Source organism: Pleurodeles waltl, chromosome 1_2 (assembly GCF_031143425.1).
Source record: "Pleurodeles waltl isolate 20211129_DDA chromosome 1_2, aPleWal1.hap1.20221129, whole genome shotgun sequence".
NCBI classification, from domain to species: Eukaryota; Metazoa; Chordata; class Amphibia; order Caudata; family Salamandridae; genus Pleurodeles; species Pleurodeles waltl.
This window is the reverse complement of record NC_090437.1, coordinates 491,023,042-491,042,404: the sequence shown is the minus strand read 5'-3', so window position 1 is coordinate 491,042,404 and position 19,363 is coordinate 491,023,042. Positions and strand designations below refer to the sequence as shown.

General features: G+C 41.2%; 1 protein-coding gene across 3 annotated transcripts in view; it reads left to right on the top strand.

The window, feature by feature from the left end:
• Positions 1–19,363, top strand: part of ARHGEF38 (Rho guanine nucleotide exchange factor 38) — a 215,098-nt gene that overhangs the window by 167,835 nt on the left and 27,900 nt on the right. For all 3 annotated transcript variants that reach the window (XM_069241343.1, XM_069241361.1, XM_069241352.1), the window contains exons 7-9: positions 8,827–8,960; positions 14,485–14,589; positions 19,133–19,255. In XM_069241343.1, coding sequence (XP_069097444.1) covers positions 8,827–8,960; positions 14,485–14,589; positions 19,133–19,255 — 362 coding nt within the window. The remainder of the gene's footprint in view (positions 1–8,826; positions 8,961–14,484; positions 14,590–19,132; positions 19,256–19,363) is intronic.

Sequence of the window (19,363 nt, the reverse complement as noted above, 5' to 3'; positions counted from 1 at the left end):
AGGACAATGCTCCATCACACGCGTCCAAGTACTCCACAGCGTGGCTGGCAAGAAAGGGTATAAAAGAAGGAAATCTAATGACATGGCCTCCTTGTTCACCTGATCTGAACCCCATTGAGAACCTGTGGTCCATCATCAAATGTGAGATTTACAAGGAGGGAAAACAGTACACCTCTCTGAACAGTGTCTGGGAGGCTGTGGTTGCTGCTGCACGCAATGTTGATGGTGAACAGATCAAAACACTGACAGAATCCATGGATGGCAGGCTTTTGAGTGTCCTTGCAAAGAAAGGTGGCTATATTGGTCACTGATTTGTTTTTGTTTTGTTTTTGAATGTCAGAAATGTATATTTGTGAATGTTGAGATGTTATATTGGTTTCACTGGTAATGATAAATAATTGAAATGGGTATATATATTTTTTTGTTAAGTTGCCTAATAATTATGCACAGTGATAGTCACCTGCACACACAGATATCCCCCTAACATAGCTAAAACTAAAAACAAACTAAAAACTACTTCCAAAAATATTCAGTTTTGATATTAATGAGTTTTTTGGGTTCATTGAGAACATGGTTGTTGTTCAATAATAAAATTAATCCTCAAAAATACAACTTGCCTAATAATTCTGCACTCCCTGTACAAGTTCAGACAATTCCAGTTCAGTATGATGATGCAGGGACCCTTTTGATTTGCAGCAGTAGGAGTATGTTTATTAGAGATTGCATAAAATCAATACAATAAAATGCCAGCAATTTATTCAACTACCATGCAAAAATAAGGCTGTATTAAATAGATTACATAAACACCGTTTGATGGCAGGCAATGGTTGTGGCCAGAGTAGTGTTTCATTCTATTTAGTAAAGTCCACATTCTCTCCAGTTTGTAAAAGTGCATCATGATTTACTAGACCAAATAAGAAATCTAATTAGGATTTGAAAATCGAGAATTATGTGGGACCACAGCATTTCACAGCAAGAAATGGGGACCGTTTAAAGATGACAAACTTTGGAATGGGGTTCTAAAAGTGCGTGCCAGCACTGCTAGACATATTTAACTACTCGCTGACTGATGTAGACAGCAGCAGTGATGGCACCAGGATGATTTTACAAGGTGGACCTCAACACTTGTTACAGCAGTTTTCAGTGGAGGAGGAGGCTGGAGCTCTACAGTGAAAAGTAAGTGGGGAAATTTCAGACACAAACACTTCAGTTTAAAACTTGCAACAGGCAAACTCAAAAAAAGCAGAATGGATAGTTCTAGCAGGAATTACTTTTAGAATAGCTTAAAGTATTGGCAAATGTATCTGGGACCGTAGGTAATAATATCCAGGAAAGAATTCCTGGCTCAACTCGCAACGTCTATGTATTTTTAACATAAAGATCTAATGGCCTGATTTAGATATTGGTGGATGGGTTACTCCGTCACAACTGTGACGGATATCCTGTCCACCAAAACCCAAATCCTATAGGAAATATTGAGATTTAGATTTTGGTGGGTGGGATATCTGTCACCGTTGTGATAGGTAACCCATCCCCTAATTTCTAAATAAGGCCCTAAGTACTCCAACAATGTTTGTGCTGAGAATGTTAAATTTCATAGTTTTTGTAAGTCACATATACAGAAATATTCCCATCATAGTTTTCATGGTCTTTGTATCTTTACGTAAACTTCATATTTATTTTTCAAAAGAACACTGATCAGTTTTTACTATACTGTAAACTGTGTTTTCACTATGTCGATCTATTTTTAAGGTGTGTGATCACTCTTGCGAGAGGCTTGCAAGATCATAGTTACACATTTTGTTCTAATCTGTTGTACAGAGTTTGTTTTCACCTGGTCAGTTATTATTGAATGCTCATGGTTAATAATAAAGTAAGTAAAGTATGTATATTGTATTATTTTTTTTGTTTACAAATTTATGGCTCTTGTGAGATGATCCCAGGAGCCGAACACACAATTCCTTGCATGCAGTACAAGGAGACTCTACTTCCTGTCTGGCTCTCGCGATCTGCTCGCAAGATCAGACGTTTGGAATTAAGTTCATCCTTATTTATTTTTGTCGTTTTGAAGAAAGTAAGACATTAGAAGTGTTGTTTAAAGTACAAAAACAGTTGACGCATTTGAGATATTAAGAAAGTTCTCCTTATTATATGGTGTTACGGCCTTGTCACAAGACACCTGCGAGATGCCTGGGAGTGAAAAAACATTTCAAGGAAGGATTGTGATTCGTTCATATGGATGTCTTTTTTAAGCAAAGAAATATTCCTTCCTTGGTGCAAATTTGTCTAATGGGTTTCCTCTGATTACAACTTTTTGGTTTCCTCTCTGACTTCTGTGGTCTGATTCGGATGAGAACCCTACTCCTGTTCCTGCAAGTCAGCTACAGTGGCTACCCAGGGAGTCATTGGTCTGGCAGTTTTTTCAGATGAGGCTATGGTGGGAAGAAAGTATCTTGCAAATATACCTCTTCTCATGGTAACAGGTATCCATAGTAGTCTGTGGGGAGAAACTGCCCTGTTTCCTAAGACAAGTCTCTTGCATGATAACTCTGCCTAGTACGGTGTATAGAGAGACTGGCCTCTCCCCTGTGATGTGTCTCTTGGATAATGCTTGTGTATATTAGGGTATGAAAAGTGGATTACCTTTGTGGTCACACGTTTCCCCATTATAAAAGCAGTATAAGTAAAGTATAGAGTTGAAATTACCTTAAAACTCATAAGTATATTTTATGTAAAAACTATTGACTTTATGGCTGATTGCAGCCGAATAAGGTATTTTGAATGACTGACTAACTATTTAGACTATGATATGGAAACACACTGCTCTCTCTCAGCTGAGACATTGACCCAGAGTAACACTTTTGCAAAATATGATGTGGGTAGAGACTGCTGTCTCTGCTCATACCTCTCCTCATTATAATGAATGTAAGTAGTAGAGTGTGAATGGAGTATCCTCTCTGTTGACAGCTGTGTCTTGCACCACATGTACACATTTAAATGTAAGGATACACTTGCCTCTCTCTGACAACTCCATATGAGGACAGGCATGTGCATTACTGTGTACACAAAGACAGAGCTTTTTGCTGAAACTTCTCTCCAGAGTGACAAGCTTAAATACTAAATGTGCAAAACAAATGCCCTCTCCACCAGCAGACAGCAGTGCATAGTATACTATGAGAATGCTTTCATCTCTGTACCAAAATCTGCCTGTTATCTAAAAATCTTTATTCTACAGTGGGAAGAAACACTAATTTCTTTATAGTGTCTTAAACATACATATATATGCAGGAGAACAGTTACACATCTTGAATGGACTGCCACATTAAGTCAACATTAGAAGACTGCATACATTTTCAAATATTTAAAAGCTATCAAGGAAAGAAAGCAGTAGTAACTTCAAACACTGTATTTAAAAATCCAAATTAACAACATAACAAACAATAACAAAATTAATAAAGAACAGTAAAAACAACACACTTTACAAATTATTCATCTTTGCTGATTTGTAAAATATACAAAAAAGAGTTCAGCAGGGGCAGCAAGAACAAGGAATACATCATGAGTACTACTGACATGTGGCGACATTTGATAGCTATGCACCCTCAACACTTTGCTTAGGCTGAGTTAATCCATGCTGCAGAGCTTGATAAATCCTCCTCATGGGGGATCCCTATCTTTTGAACCTGGTGACACTGTGCCTGCCCAGTTACTCAGTGCTCAAGCAAATAACACCCCTTATATAAATGAAGGATTTTTGTGCTTAAGAAAGCAGATCATTTTGTCATCAAAAGCAATTAGAGTAGAGCTACACAGAACAAGCGTCTCCAAGGGTATAAATGTTGCCGTAGGCAGTAAGAACATCAGGTGTGCAATTACATTTTTCCTGGCTTTCCACACAGCTACTGTCCCATCTTCCAAAGTAAACAATTTTTGTTTTACTCGTCCACATACTGTGGGACATGGTGCTTCTGTTTTTCAAAGCTTCTGTTTTCCATTTTCTTCCTAACAAAAGCCAAATATTTAAAAAAAAGTTGCATACTGATCAGCAGTTGATAACAATGATACATCACTACATTCTCTGATTTCTATTTTTCACCCACAATCACTTATTTATATGTACTGCACCACTAACTTCATGTTTCTTTCTGTTAAGAAAATCCACAACCTCCAACACTGCATTTTTTATTTACAATTAAGTTATAACATGGCTTCAAATATGGTTACATAACAATTTGTAAAGTAACACATTCCGCTTTACACACCTTTCCTAACAGTGAGCACAATGTTATTCTCTAGAAATAGCAATATCTCCACTCAGACATCTCATAGGGGTAACATATGTGTACACTAAAGTCAATAAAAACCCTAGGAGTTGTACTAATGGATTGATGATGCTTTGTTTTATAATTTCAGAAATACTGCTTCTTTTACTTACAACTACATACAGATTGGGCATTTAGGCCCTCATTTTGACTTTGGTGGTCTTTTTGAAAGACCGCCAAAGCTACTAGAGCCAACTGACCACAAGTGCTGGAGGTCTGCTGACTGCCATATTAGGAGTCCTTGGAGGACTTCTGCCCATAAATGGGTGGAAGTCCAACTCTATAGAGGCGGTTGCATGGCCAGCACCGCCACAGCAGCAAGACCCCGCCTGTTATATCACGAGCCGTAATACAGCTTGGCGAAGTCTTGCTGGCATGGTGGTTCTGGCGATGCAAGACTGCCAGGAACCGTCCCTTCCCATATGACCTCCTCAATGGAGAAGGTATGTGATCGTCTGAAAGGGTGTGGGGTGTGCGGAAAGTTGGGTGCACGTGTGTGGTGTGTGCGTGTAAGTGTGCAAATGGGGTGTTGGAGTGTGTGTATGTGAGCAAGTGAGTGGGGTGTCTGTGTGCAAGTGTGTGGAGGGGTGCATATGTGTGAGTGCAAGGGGATGTCTGTGTGTGCATGTCTGCGTGTGAGTGCAGAGGGTTTGTAGTATGAGTGAGAGTATGTGGAGGGGGAGGGGCATGGTGAATGCGTGCGTGTATTGGATCGAATGTGAATGTGTGTGTGCGTAAATTGGGGTGTGTGTCTGCATGTACGCGAGTGAGTGGGGGTGTCTGTGGGAATGTATGTGGAAATGTATGTGGATGCTGAGGTGTGTATGTGAATGCATGTGTGAGTGAAGGGGTGGGGGTGTTTGTAAGTGTGTGTGGGGGTAAGTGTGTGGACGGGTGGGGGTATGTGTGCATGTGTGCATGTGTGTGTATATGTGGGGGTGCGTGTGCCAGCGACAGGAATGGGGATTCCTGTTGCCGGGTGCATTTTAGCCAGGGTTTTCGTGGTGGGGTGACTGTCACGGAAAGCCTGGCAGTCTGCAGCTTTGTAATACGGCCGGCAGGTTGGATGTGCTCACAGCCAGCTGCAGCGGTGCGACCGCCCCGGCGGGCCAGGCGGCGTTGTGGAGTTTTGGCGTCTGCCAAGCCCCCAGAGCTTGTGATGCGGCAATCTTTACCACCGGGTCCATTGTGGTAAGACCGCCACGGCGAGGCTGGCGGTTTAATGACCACCAGCCTCGTAATGAGACCCTTAATTTTTTAACACAACATTCGATACTTGCTGATACTTCTCCACAATCTGAAGCAGTGGTTCCCAACCTGTGGTCCGCAGACCCCTGGGGGTCCACAAAACCTCCTCATGAGGTCCGCGACTGCTTAGAAAATTAAACAATAGTAACAGATTAGGTCCCCAGCTTTCAGTAATGACTCAGTGGGGGGGTCCCAGGATTCAAATTATGATTCAGTGGGGGTACCCAGGTTCCAGTAATGATAAAGTGGGAGTCGTCAAAAGGTTGGGAACCACTGATCTAAAGTCTACCTCTCAAAACCCATATTAATAAACATGCACATCTACAAACAGCTTTTCACTCACTAAACCATGTATAGAATAAGTTTACCAATAGTAGGGCACGTACTGCCACTTCTCAACAAAGTTCATAACGTATATTTCAAATTACCTGAACTTGAAGCAGTTTATGTGCAGTTGAAGACACCAGTCTGTCTCAGTTCCAAATGCAGTCATTTCTGCTGAGCACACCTCTTCTCCTCCAAATCACCAAGAACAATCTGAGCTATCCCTGGTTCTGCACCAAATCGTACTACAGCATTTCTTCAACTATGCAATAAGAATGGTAACTATTGGTTGGTCCTTTGCGCCCCTTTTTTTTTTTTTTTTACACTTCCCCTCCCCTATACGATCTCATGATACTCTTGTGGGATCGTTAAACACCTTGTGGGAGGCCCAGTATTTCTCCTTGCACATCTTGCGACAGGCTTGCAGGATTGTAAAACACCTCATGGTAGGCTCAGTAATTTCCCCTCGGGTCTCATGAGCATCTTGCAGGATCACACGTATCCATGCAGCACTGTTGCAAGAGTCTTGCAAACTCACAACAAACCTCTAGGGAAATAGCATGTGGGACTGTGTATCCTCTCCACTGAGACCTATTTCTTACATGACAGGTTTGTGTAGTATGTTGTGCGGAGAGACTGGGCTCTCCACACAGACCTCTTTCTTAAATGAGACATGCACATAGTAGTGTGTATGGAGGGACTGGCCTCTCCCTTGAGGCCCCCTCTTGGATGATAGATGTATGCAGTAGGGTCTGAGGAGATACTGACCTCCTCCCTTAGAACTCTCTTTTACATGAAAGGTGTGTGCATAGGGTGTCTGCATGGACTATCATCTCTTTCCACACCTCTTTGTCAGATAACAGGACTGCGTAGTAAGGTGTTTACATGGACTGCCTCCTCCTTTCAGACCGCTCTCTCAGATGACTGGTTTGCATAGTAGTGTATATGGAGTTCTCTCTCTCAAATGACAGTGTGTTCGTAGTAGGGTGTGTACATTTACTGGCCTCTTCTGTCAAATCTCTGTCTCACATGGTGGCTATGTGTAGTAGGGTTGTACCTGGACTACCTCTCCTGTCAGGCCTCTCTCAGATGACTTGTTTGTGTATTAGGGTGTGTACATGGACTGGCTTCTCTTGTCAGACCTCTTTCTCAGATGAGGGTGTGTGTAATAGGGTGTGTGGAGAGAGAGATGGGCTTGTCCACTGAGAGCTTTCTCTCAAGTGACAGGTGTGCATAGTAGTGAGTGGAGAGGGACTGGCCTTTCCTGTCAGATCTCTCTCTCAAATGACACATGTGTATATTAGGGTGTATCCATGGGCTGGCCTCTCCTGTCAGACCTCTGTTTCAGATGACAGGTGTTTGTAGTAGGGTGTGTGAATGGACTGGCCTTTCCTTTCAGACCTCTGGCCCAAATTACAGATGTGTAATAGTGTGTGGAGAATGACAGGCATGTCCTTTCAGACCTCTCTCTCAGATGACAGGTATGCTTAGCAGTGTGTGGAGAGGGGCTGGCCTCTTCTTTCAGACCTCTCAGATGATGGTTGTGTGTAGAGAGACTGGCCTCTCTGCTGAGACCACTCTCTCCGATGACAGATGTAAGTAGTAGTGAGTGGAGAGGGACTGTCCTCCCTGCTAACATCTCTCTCTCTCTCTCCGATAATTGGTGTGCATAGTAGTGTGTGGGAAGAGACTGTACTCTACTCACTACATTTACATGATGGGCGTAAATGGTACACCTTCTTCATTAATACTGCTTCCTACAGCAGCAAGCTTGCACTCTATGGTCTGTTCAAAGATCACCTACTCCCCTTTCACTGTTCACGATCCTGCAAGAGTCTTGCAAGATCGTTAAAATTTTTGGAAAATAGGAATTAATCATCTACTCATCACAGTACTCATCTCTTACACATTTCTGTTAAAAAATAATTACTACAATATGTATTCCTACTAATGAAGTGTATTCAGAACTCAGGTACCCCTTTTTACTATTCACGATCTCCTGAGAATCCCGCAAGATCGTAAAAATTATTTCAAAAGAATATACATTTATTTTCTTCACAGTAATTATCTCTCTAAACCTATGGGCACAGCATGCCTCTCTGCTATCTCCTTATGTAACTTTTTTAATTTCATTTCCACACCCCCTTAGATTTTTCACAGTAAACAGTAATGGCTGCCACTTCATGTCTAACATTCCAAAGCCAGTCAATCAGGGCGTTTGCTCTCGCTTTGACAAGAATGTAAAGGCTCACAGGAAAAGCAGGCCTCTCGACTAATCAAATGGCTCCATTTTTAAATGTACGCTCCTGCTGGACTCCATGTGACTCTCATGAGCCCAAATGTCCAAATATACAAATATTTTGTATCCTTAATTTCTCAAAAACAAATGAACGGCTTTACACCAAAGCACAAAAAGCACAATCTGCAGACCAAGATCCAGCTTCCTGCCGAATTTGGTGCAATTTCATTCAGCAGTTTTTTCTTTTGCCTTGACTAAAGAAATCTATGAAAAGTGAATAGGGATTTTATGTTTTTGGATCCTGCTTTTCTCTCGGCTCCCACTTGACAGATCACCCTGAAACTTTCCTGGAAGGAGATGAGGTGGGTGAACTTTCTTTTTGTAGTTTTGTGAAAATTCATCAAACGGGGCCAAAGTTATTAGCAAACTGTCTACAGAAAAGCAGACCTAACTATAACTCCCTACTGGTGACCACCAGTATGGGATAGAGATGTATTCATTTTGAGGAGCATATAATTTTTTGTGGCCTGTATTTTTCACTTGCATTACAATGTACATAAACAAAAAAGATTGAAAAGCTGATGTTTGTCACCTATGTAATGTGAAAAATGTCATACAGTAATTAGAGATGATTGTCTTGTTTAAAGCCCATTGATCTTGATTTCTGGGTGCTAATTTCTCTCTGCCTTATAGTGCTGAAGTATAGAAGGAGTGATGAAGAGGAATCCCTCAAGGACAAGCTCTCCAAACTGAATATCCATTCCATCAGTAAAAAGTCAAAGCGGGTGACAAGTCATCTAAAGATCTTGACTGGGGGAGACCCTCAGGTATGTATCAGGAATGTTTGGAGGACAGTTTTACTGAGCACACTGCAAATACCTCCTCTGTCTTGTTTTGAAAATTGAATGAACATTGTTAAGTAATGGCAATGCATTTGTAGATTTGAATCCCAACATTATTATACAACTGTATCCAGCTTCTGGGAACATTCTGCCAAAAGCAGGGGGTATTATAAATGATAAAGAATGTAACAAATTTTATACTGAGCAAAACGGCAGAAAGATAAAAGGCAAGCCAGAAGTTTGTTCCAAAAGTTAAAGTGGATGGAAATGCATTCCATTGCGCAACGGTTCAGAATGGGTATAGCATACGGAATGGGACTGTGACAGTGTAGTCTAATTCCACCTCAGAAGCCCTCTATGACTAGCTGAACTTCATAGATTTCCCTTGGACATTCTGCCCAGTGTTGACCCAGGGTGACCATACCAGATTTTTAGAATAACTTCAAACTTTGTAAATGATTACCATTTCTGTTCATTATGTGTGTGTATATATATATATATATATATATATATATATATATATATATATATATATCTTCTGGCTATCTAGATAATACAGCACAGCTTTTACTGTTGTAGAGCAACTTGGATTTTTTTGTTCTTTAATACAATCTAGGAAAGACTTTCCAAGGCAGTCAGCATTTTGTAGTTGTCCTCAAGAACTGACACTTTCTTACCATGGTTGGAGCAAAATAATCATTAGTTATTTACCAAATTAGTGCAATCAATGACTGATTTGACTCACAAGTGGAGAACGGAAGGAGATCAGGCAAAGCACACCGTCTTTATAAATCACATGTTCAAACAACAAATACCTAGGCCTTGGAGGAATACTCATATTAATTGAGACAACAAACTAGGAGTAATGATTCACTGTCAGCTATTAAGGAACATTTGTATAAAAGGTGCATAAATAGGGCTCTTGGCACCCGTCTTCATTCTGCCTTAATTTGCATAGTAGTAGTCCTTGATTGCTTACACATACACATAGGAGAACCAGTAGTGTCCTTTCAGGTTTTATTTGGAAAGATCGCCTCACCCTCAACTTAACCTGAAGTGCTGCAGTATTGGCCACCCATCCATACCAAAGTAGATAAATACGCCCTTGGTGGATTCAACCAGAAATGGGAGTTTCTAATAAGTTGTTACGGGTGACAGCAAGGATACAGTTGTGTATTAAATAAACCTTTATTAATCATATCTAGGGTACCAACTGAATAAAAAACTAATATCTGAGGGCATACTCTAAGGTATTGTTAATTTATTTAGGACTATGTCTGATAAACCTCTTGTTGATTAAGTCCTGCTAAATCTTTGATTATAGTTTATTTTTATTATTTAGCTCATTAAAAGACGCCCAAAGAAATGCTTTAGATAAGTCCCATTAATAAAAGGGACCAGTGATCAACCACCAACTAGGAAATAATTGTAGACCTTAATTTTTATTTCCCCCTATTTGTCTCATCCACAAGCATTGTTCTATTTAAACTATAATCCTATATTTCAAAATCTAATATGACCTGAATGTTATCTGATAAGTGCCAGGCCTAATTACACATTTGTAATCTCTGTGTGCACCCTACAGCTATTTTTTAAAGAAATGACCATTGATGAGTGTCTGTGATTTATTTTATTCCTCATTGCATAATACCCATCACATTTCAATCAACAGAGCATCTTCCACAATCTGTCTAATAGTTTGCAGAAGGGAGACCATTATGGAAAATTGTTGTTTTATCTAGGGTGGGATTCAATGAAAGACTGAGATCTACTACTACAAAATAATTTCTATGAAGTAAGGAACAGAAGGTCTTACAGTAGGTTGACAACTCACATGTCACCTGTGTGTGGACCATAAGCACACCTAAATTTAATTTCTATAGTATCATCCACAGTCAGCGGTCTTCTCTTCCTAGTTTGAAGACTCCAAACAATGCTAACTTCAGTTCTTTTCTGAAAAGGTTTTTATGCCTCCCACATTACCCTCCCAGCCTTCCATGATTGTTTGTGCATTATCAACCATTAGGTGGGGTTCCATTAAAAATGTGTCTTCAAAATGTTATGACCAACCAAGCATTGGATATCTCTTAAAGGAGCTTCTTAACTTGTATAGACTATGTGACCTGCTCTTCTCTTTCCTCAACCTGTAAATACCAACTTAGTTTTGGAAACAAATTAGTGAAGTTTCAGGTCTATTTGTAGTAAGTAATTTAAACATAATATCTCCTTTAATCAGTTGTCTCGGTGAAAGGAGGAAGGCAAATAAGATTTTATTGGTATTTTGTTAGGCTAGAGTTATTTTTTCATGGACAGTTTAATTTTCTAGATGCCACATTTTATCCATTACCTGTTTAATTTCAATGCCCTGTATTTTATCAATGTTGTTAAAAGAATGCCGCAAATATGAAAAGAAGTGAAGCGCTACCTTTGCCAAGCAATTGGCAATTAGATTACGTGAATTATTGGACCTGGAGTATTTAAGGTGGATGATGTTACAAAACTGTACTTGCTTCTCATTTTATTTCACTGATCATGTTGTTTGTTTACCTATCTGGCTTTTATAAACATGCATGCCTAATTGTACATATGGACTCACATTGCCTTTATGCTTCTCATTACTTCTAGCCTTGAAATGGAGTGTTTAATACAAAATGATATATGTACATAGTATGTTGCAGTATCAATACAGAAAGTACAAAAAAGGAAACACAGTGAATCTAGAGTCAAGCCTAGAGTTTTATTCCAGGAGCAAGTTGGTGACCAGTCGATGTTGCTTGAATTCTTAAAACCAAATAAAAGCCCAGTCCTTTTCTACAATGTTAACCCTCCAGACAAAATCAGGAAACTGATTAGTTTCCTTAAAAAACCCTCACCCACCAGGGTAATACTTGGTGGCATGCTTCATCATTGGGTCCTTCCTTTCCGCTACGGAACGGGGTGTGCTGCGACTAACGAATTATGTGGGAGCACTTTAAACCTAATCCACTATGATTGTGTATATTAGGAGTGGGAGGTGCCATAAAACAGATTCAAAATACCTGCCTCCTAGTAAACTAATGTTTTAATATCTGTCATCATGGCGGTTGGTTAAAATTGAGGTGATTGGAAGGGGGGTGTTCAATGAACCTGCCTTCCTATTATGTGTGGTCTACATGTTTCAAGCCTACCCCTTGGCTTTTCATCAGGACCAAGAGTGACTGCCTGGTGCCACTCCTTACGTGAGGAATGTGCCAATACACAACCCTTATGTGTTAATGCATAAACATACTGAACCCAGTTATCGGTGTGCCTCTGTACTTTGCGTATAAGAGAATAGCACAACAGCAAGGAGCTCTTTTCACATAGTCAAGTAATTACTGAACCCCAGCTCAGATACTGCAGACCCCCCCCTGCTCTCCCTCTCAAAACCTCTGTGACAACCTCACCACCTTCTTCCACTGGGAAATCCAGGATATATAAGAAGGGTTTGAGAGCCAAATCCTACCCCCACCACCACCACAGACCCCAGCCAATGCTGAGCCAATGGACCCCCATCTCCACGAAAGACACCCGAAAACTCATGAACTCTATCAATTCTGGGGCACCCTCAGACCCATGCCCACACCACATCTTCAACCAAGCCAGCGCCAGCATCGCCCTTGAACTATGCCAGACCATCAACTGCTCTATCGAAACCACCCCCTTTGTGAATGACTGGAAGGCAACAGAGATCAAACTGCTACTAAAGAAACCATCCGCCAATCATAGAGATATGAAAAACTACAGACCCATCTCTGTCCTCCCTTTCCCAGCCAGGGTAACCGAGATAGCCATCAGTACGCAGCTCATGGAATTCCTCGAGTTAAACCACATCCTGTGCTCCTCCCAATCGGGCTTCAGAAGCAACCACAGCACCGGAACGTCCCTCCTCGCAACCAAGGAAGATATCTACACCATACTGGACCACGGAGACACAGCTGTCCTCATCCTCTTCAACCTCTCCGTCGCTTTTGACACGGAGTCCCACACCACCCTATGCACCAGACTTCACCCTGGGATGAGTGGATCTACTTCTTCCTCATCAGAAGTACCTAGAGAGTCAGACTCCGGCCGTTCCTTTTGAAACCTACAGAAACCAGCTGTGGAGTACCACAGGGTCCTTCCTGAGCCCTACCCTCTTCAATTTCTACTTGGCTCCACCCACAAAAATCGTCAGACGACATGACCTCAACATAGTCTCCTATGCCAACGACACTCAGCTAATTCTATTCCTCACCTATGAATCATCGACAGCCAAGAGCAACTTCTACAATGGAATGAGAGCAGTCGCCGACTGAATGAAAAACAGCTTTCTCAAGCTCAACTCGGACAAGACAGAGATCCTCATCCTGGGTCCCAACCCCTCTGCCTGGGGTGACTCCTGGTGGCCAGCTGCCCTTGGAAGCACCCCCCCCCCCAGACCGACCACGCACGCAACCTGGGCATCATCCTGGACTCCACGTGGCCACCCACCCACTTGTCAGCAGCAGACTTGACTACAGCAATACTCTCTATGCCAGAATCACGAAGAAACTCCAAGCAAGACTCTAGAAAATTCAGAACGCAGCAGCTAGACTCATCATAGGCGTACCCGCCGCGGCCACATTTCCACCCACTTTAGAGACCTGCACTGGCTCCCCATCAACAAACGCATCACCTTCAAGCTCCTGACACATGCCTACAAGGCCTTGCACAATATCAGACTGGCCTACCTCAACCACCGCCTTTCTTTCTACACCCCTGCCAGGCAACTCCGATCTTCATAACTCGCCCTCACCTCCATCTCTAGAATCAGGAAGATTACAGTGGGAGGGAGATCCTTCTACCTTGCAGCACAGACCTGGAACACATTACCTACCCACCTCAGGCAGGCCCACTTGCTGAATCAGTTCAAGAAGGACCTCAAGACCTGGATCTATGACTAATCGGCACCCTTATGACAGCACCTTGAGACCCTGTGGGTGATAAGCTGCGCTATACAAATCACTGATTGATTGATTTATCATGGATCCTCCGGGGGTGGGTGCACTTGTAGTCACACTTACTCCAAGGCGTCACTACTTCCCTTCAACCTGTTTTCTGCCTGTCTGGGGTCCGAATTCTTAGGCAGAGTGGATCCAGTGGATTTTCATTGTTTTCCTGACTCCAATCCAAAAACACGTAAGAAATGCAGTGACTTCATCATTGATCTATTACACCCTACCGTATGGCAGAAAAAAGTGCATTAGGAAGTCAAAGCTGGAGCTTACAGGTTAGAGCCAATTATTTGAATTGTGAGCGTTAAGTTCAAAGGTTGTTGCTTGAATTTAAACGGTGGGGTCATTCAGCCACCTAACAAAGGTGGGGCCTTTAACTCTTGACTTTAGTTTGGAACACTTGCTATCAAGGGACATGGAAGCATAACAGTGCTTTAAGCCCACAATGGTTGGTCTTTATATTGGTTATCTGTGTCAGTATTTGTTTTTGATATATATACAAACCTGTATTTTAGGTAAAAGACAAAACATTTGACAAAGAAGAAAAAATGTTTAGAAGCTTGGAAAAGGCTGTGAGACTTTGTGTGAAGAATATTTCATATACCATTCAACATATGAAGGTGAGTACATACATATGGTTTAAAGTATGACTGAAGAGTTTCAGAAATGGGGGTTCAGCTTAATATCAGCTAACATCCCAGTGCTGAAATGTGCTGTAATGTTTAGGCCTGATGATTTAGTTTTTTTTGCTGCTGTGATTTTAGGTTGTCCAACTGAGTGACCTGATCTCTTCTCTTCTCTCCCTTGTTGCAGCGACTGTGTATCAGTTCTTCAACGTTTCAGTGATTGTACAGTTTGCCATGTTTCAGAATTTCACACGTTACAGCTGTACGACAGTAACGGTGCAGTTAAGCCCTCATAATTATTTCTCAAATACAGTTAACTCCTAAATGAGTGGCAACATTAGCTTTGGAAGTTACAAAACACGGATGGTAGACATGGTTATAAGTGATGAGGGTGATCATATTTGACTGATCATTTAGGCTTGCTGCAAATGTTTTAGGTCAAGAAAACACATATTGAGAAGAGAGTATAATATGCTATTGGATGGCTGTGAACAATCCTGGTTAATGTAGCAGAAAGGAGCTGGCTTCTATTCTTGTGCACACATCCTGAAAATTGTCATTTTTAACAGAATCTGACATCCACCAAAATGGGCCTAACGGGAAAAAATAAATAATAAACCTTGTCCTGATACTGCTCCGTTGATGCTGTAAAGACTTGTGTTAGGAGATAGAGCATGATCACAGTGTTCCTTAACCAGTACAGTAGATGAACCCCCTCCTTGAAATACAATTTCCGTATTTGCAATTAATGGTCTTTCTGATAGCACGTTCAAGCTCAAGATCATCCCATAATGCATCTGACCTTACTGCCGTGGTATGTAGCAGGAGACAATGTGTTATAGGTAGTAGTTACTTTGACAATCTGCCATCTGTAATAGCATTTGAGTGTGATAAAGATAACATGCCTTTTAGTGACTCTTAAGGACACTTCATACCACCAGGACACAGCAAAGGACACTGTAGATAAAGACTTCAGGAAAAATAACAAATACTGACAGCTTAAACTTAGAAAAAGTATCCGGGGAAAACAGTTTGAAAGATTGGAAAAGTGAGAAGTTCTGAAAATGGCCGAGAATCACAGCTAAGAGTGGAACAAAATATTTGGATGGAAGATAGCCAATGTTTATAAACGTCTAAATACAAATTGTGTACTCATAAATCAAGGAACTTTTTCGCCTGTTCCTTTCACATATCCACACTTAAATTTGACTCAAGACCCCCCGAAGAAAGGCAGTGAACGCTTAAGTTCCACCTCACTTGTACTGCCTCTCACTGGCTCAAACACCAACATTTTGCTGAAAGGAACTACCACACCTCAGTTACTTCGTTTTATGTGGCTGAAAACACATTCAGGTCCCTCCTTGCACACTGACGTAACTTTTGGCACTAGCACTACGTGACCTAAATGACATTTTGTTTAATACTGGTGTGGATGTAGTGGCTGTAGTAGTGAGGACAGAGGCATGGTGCCGGAGGTCAGTAATTTGTCTGTATTACGTCTTATCTCCATTTGAACCCCCACACGGAAACACTAATGAATGGAAATGAGATTCTGTGTGTGGTTCAAGGGTCTGAAATGTGCATCCCATTGTCTGTATAAGTTAACTTTGGAGTGTCACAAACCACACTAAATACCACTCGTAAACCTTTACTGTATACATCCACAAATTAAGGTATAACGCGTTGAGCTCTTGGCAGGCAAACAACCACACTTAGTCAGTGACTGCAATAGACCAGTTTGTTCTGATGGCCATTTGTTCTGATACTTACAAATATGTGCTGTGAAGTTTTAAAGCACTAAGGGCTTGTTATTCTAAGTGATGTTGTGAGTTGGTGTTCTATTGTAATTTGTTGACGGAAACTTGCAAGTTGAAAGCAAAAACCTGTAATCTTTTCAATGCAGTCCGAGTTTAATGCACAAGCTGCACTTTCTGCTACCTCAGTGCAGGGAGTGGGGATTGGTAGTACCCAAGCGCTTCACTTGTGGACACATATACATTTGTGTTACGGAATGCGTTCAAACGGGGTGAGACCTGATTTACTGTCAACTTGTCCTCCGCCAGTGAGGGAATACTCTTGGCCCCAGTACATGCTTACATTATACAAGCATATGCTAGAAAAACCCTGCCACAGAGGAGTCGGCTGGATACCTACAACACAATACTTGGCAAACATTTTCCGAGCACCTCCGTGAATGGGTATGTGACCTTCAGGAAAAAATCTTATGATATCTATCCATAAGAGTTCAGTCATGGGCTGCATGCCATCATAAGGGAAAATGATCCTGTAATTCTTAAGTTGAGGAGCACATGTGTAAACTCTATGCATACGGAGCAACACATATGTTATGTTCTCACGCACAAGCCCTTTGGGATGGATCTTTGAGTCTTTGCAAGGATAGGGTGACCAGACGTCCCGGATTTCCCTGGACAGTCCCGGTTTTTAGAGGACTGTCCCGGTGCCCCGACGCTTCTCTTAATTTTAAATAAATGTCCCGGTTTTGGGGACAACGGTCAGATTAGTAAATAAATGTCCCGGTTTTTGGGACAAAGGTCAGATCATCTAGGGAAGCATAAATGAAAGAGGCCTACAAAGTATGAAATAATTAAGGTATTTTATCCCCTGTCTGCTCCCAGCAGAGAGACGGAGGGGGGAGCAGAGAGAGGTGGGTGGAGGCGGGTTGAGAGTGCAGGGTGGGAGATCAAGACATAGCTAATTTTATATATGTAGTCTTGTAAATGTGTGTGCGTATATATATATATGTGTGTGTGTGTATATATATATATATATATATATATATATATACACACACACAACCACGTATAGGCACACATTCACAAAACTACGAAAAAAACTGGACAGGCCAGATATCAAAGTGACAGTAATGTCTTTAGTCCTTATTTTATGTCTGGCCTGTCCCGGTTTTTGCTCCTCAAAATCGGGTCACCCTATGCAAGGATGCTTGCATTCTGGTAATGTACTCACACTGTGGAGACTAGCATTCCATCTACCCCAAAACGAGTGGGTAGGCCTTTGGCAAACCTTCACAGCTTGTCCAGTGGTGAATGCTCTTCTATGTTAGTGAAATCCATGACATGCTTCAGAGCAGCAAACTGTGGGTTTTTGTTGTGGGGGGCACCTGGTGCGCTCATGCATGTGCACATACAGGCACCAACAACTCCTATATGTGATACATGCTCTGTTTGGAAAAAATAACTGTAATCTCTTAAACTATTCTCTTAAAGAAAATAACATTCCAATTAAGGAGAGCATGCATCTTATAAATCTTAAAAATATGCATATGCAAAGATATACTCGTATACACCACAATCCAGATTTTACACCTGTCCTCTTGGGAGACAATCTTAGAAAGGGAAAAGAAGGAGATTGTAGAACCCGTGTGGACGTGTTTCATTCAATGAAGATGAAATCCCTTGGCACTTGTGAGAAAAAAACTTTACCTTAAATGAATCCGAAAGGTTTCATCATCTCCCAGGTGCAAGGGGCTTCCTCCTATTTTAAAAAAACGTTGTGCAAGCCATAAGAAATGGCCAAGGGCCTTACCCTACTTAAACCACCTCTCCTCAACCAACATACCAAATTGCCACATTTGAGAAAGTGCAAGTAGGCCCTAGATTGTCTGTAGGTCTAGATTAGTGGCCGATGTTGTGACCAAGCATTAGAAAACCTACTTGGTGTGTATATAAAGGTGATAATCTATATAAAGTCAAGTATAACTGGTATAAAGCCCAAAGAAAATGTAGGATGATATTTCCAAATTCATATGAGAGATGCTGGAGGCAGTGTAGGATGATGCGAGATTGTGTACTCTGTTGGGCCTACCAAACACTACTTATGGAATTAAATGTTGAGTCATATCAGTGGAACCTTGGGCTACCAGATTCCAGCTGAGCCCCAAGTAACGATAATCGAAGTAACAATGTAAGGTGTGGGGCCAGATGAACTGGAAATGACTGGACCCATGTTGAGCATGTGCTGATAGCAGAAATAGAACAGATGTTAGCAGTTGAATAAAATGTTTCAACAGCTGCACAAAGTGATTGCTACAAACAATTGTGGACCTGAACAGCTGTGGGGTTGCTCACATATGATATTAGAGGCGAAAATGAGCGGTTCTGCACAGTCTGGAAGCCACTGAAATGGATCTCACCAGCATTGTTTTGCCCCAGAGATCTCTGGGCAATGAATTAATGTGAAGGAACTTTATTGGATGCTTGAATTAGTATCAAGATAAATTGTGATCAAATAGGCTTTGGTTATTGACCAAAAATAATTTTTATAATGTTAGGGATCAGGATGCCCTACTTACAGTTTGGGGTGAGACTTGGGGAGAACAACTGGAGAGTTGTTGATGTTTTAACTAGTTATTATGTGTTGCAACTCTTTACCATGTTCTTTGTTGATTTTGAAATTTAATAAAAATTTGTTGTGGGAAATAAATACCCATCTTGATTTTCCCCATAGTTGTATCAGAATCTGTATTTTCACACAATATTGGACTGATTTTGTTTTCTAGGATGCCATGCCACTGTCTGCTCAAAATATAATTGAACTTCAAGGTCTAATTCAGAACAAAGGTGAAGAGAAGAATGGTGTGCCCATCACAGCCAATACTTCTGGACATGCATATGAAGATTTTGTAAGTGTACTTTGAACTGCACTAAGGAAATATCAAAGTGGCAGAGTTGCTAATGAGTGGCAATAGTATTTTATTGTCTAAAAGGAATTATTCATATTGTTTCATCTT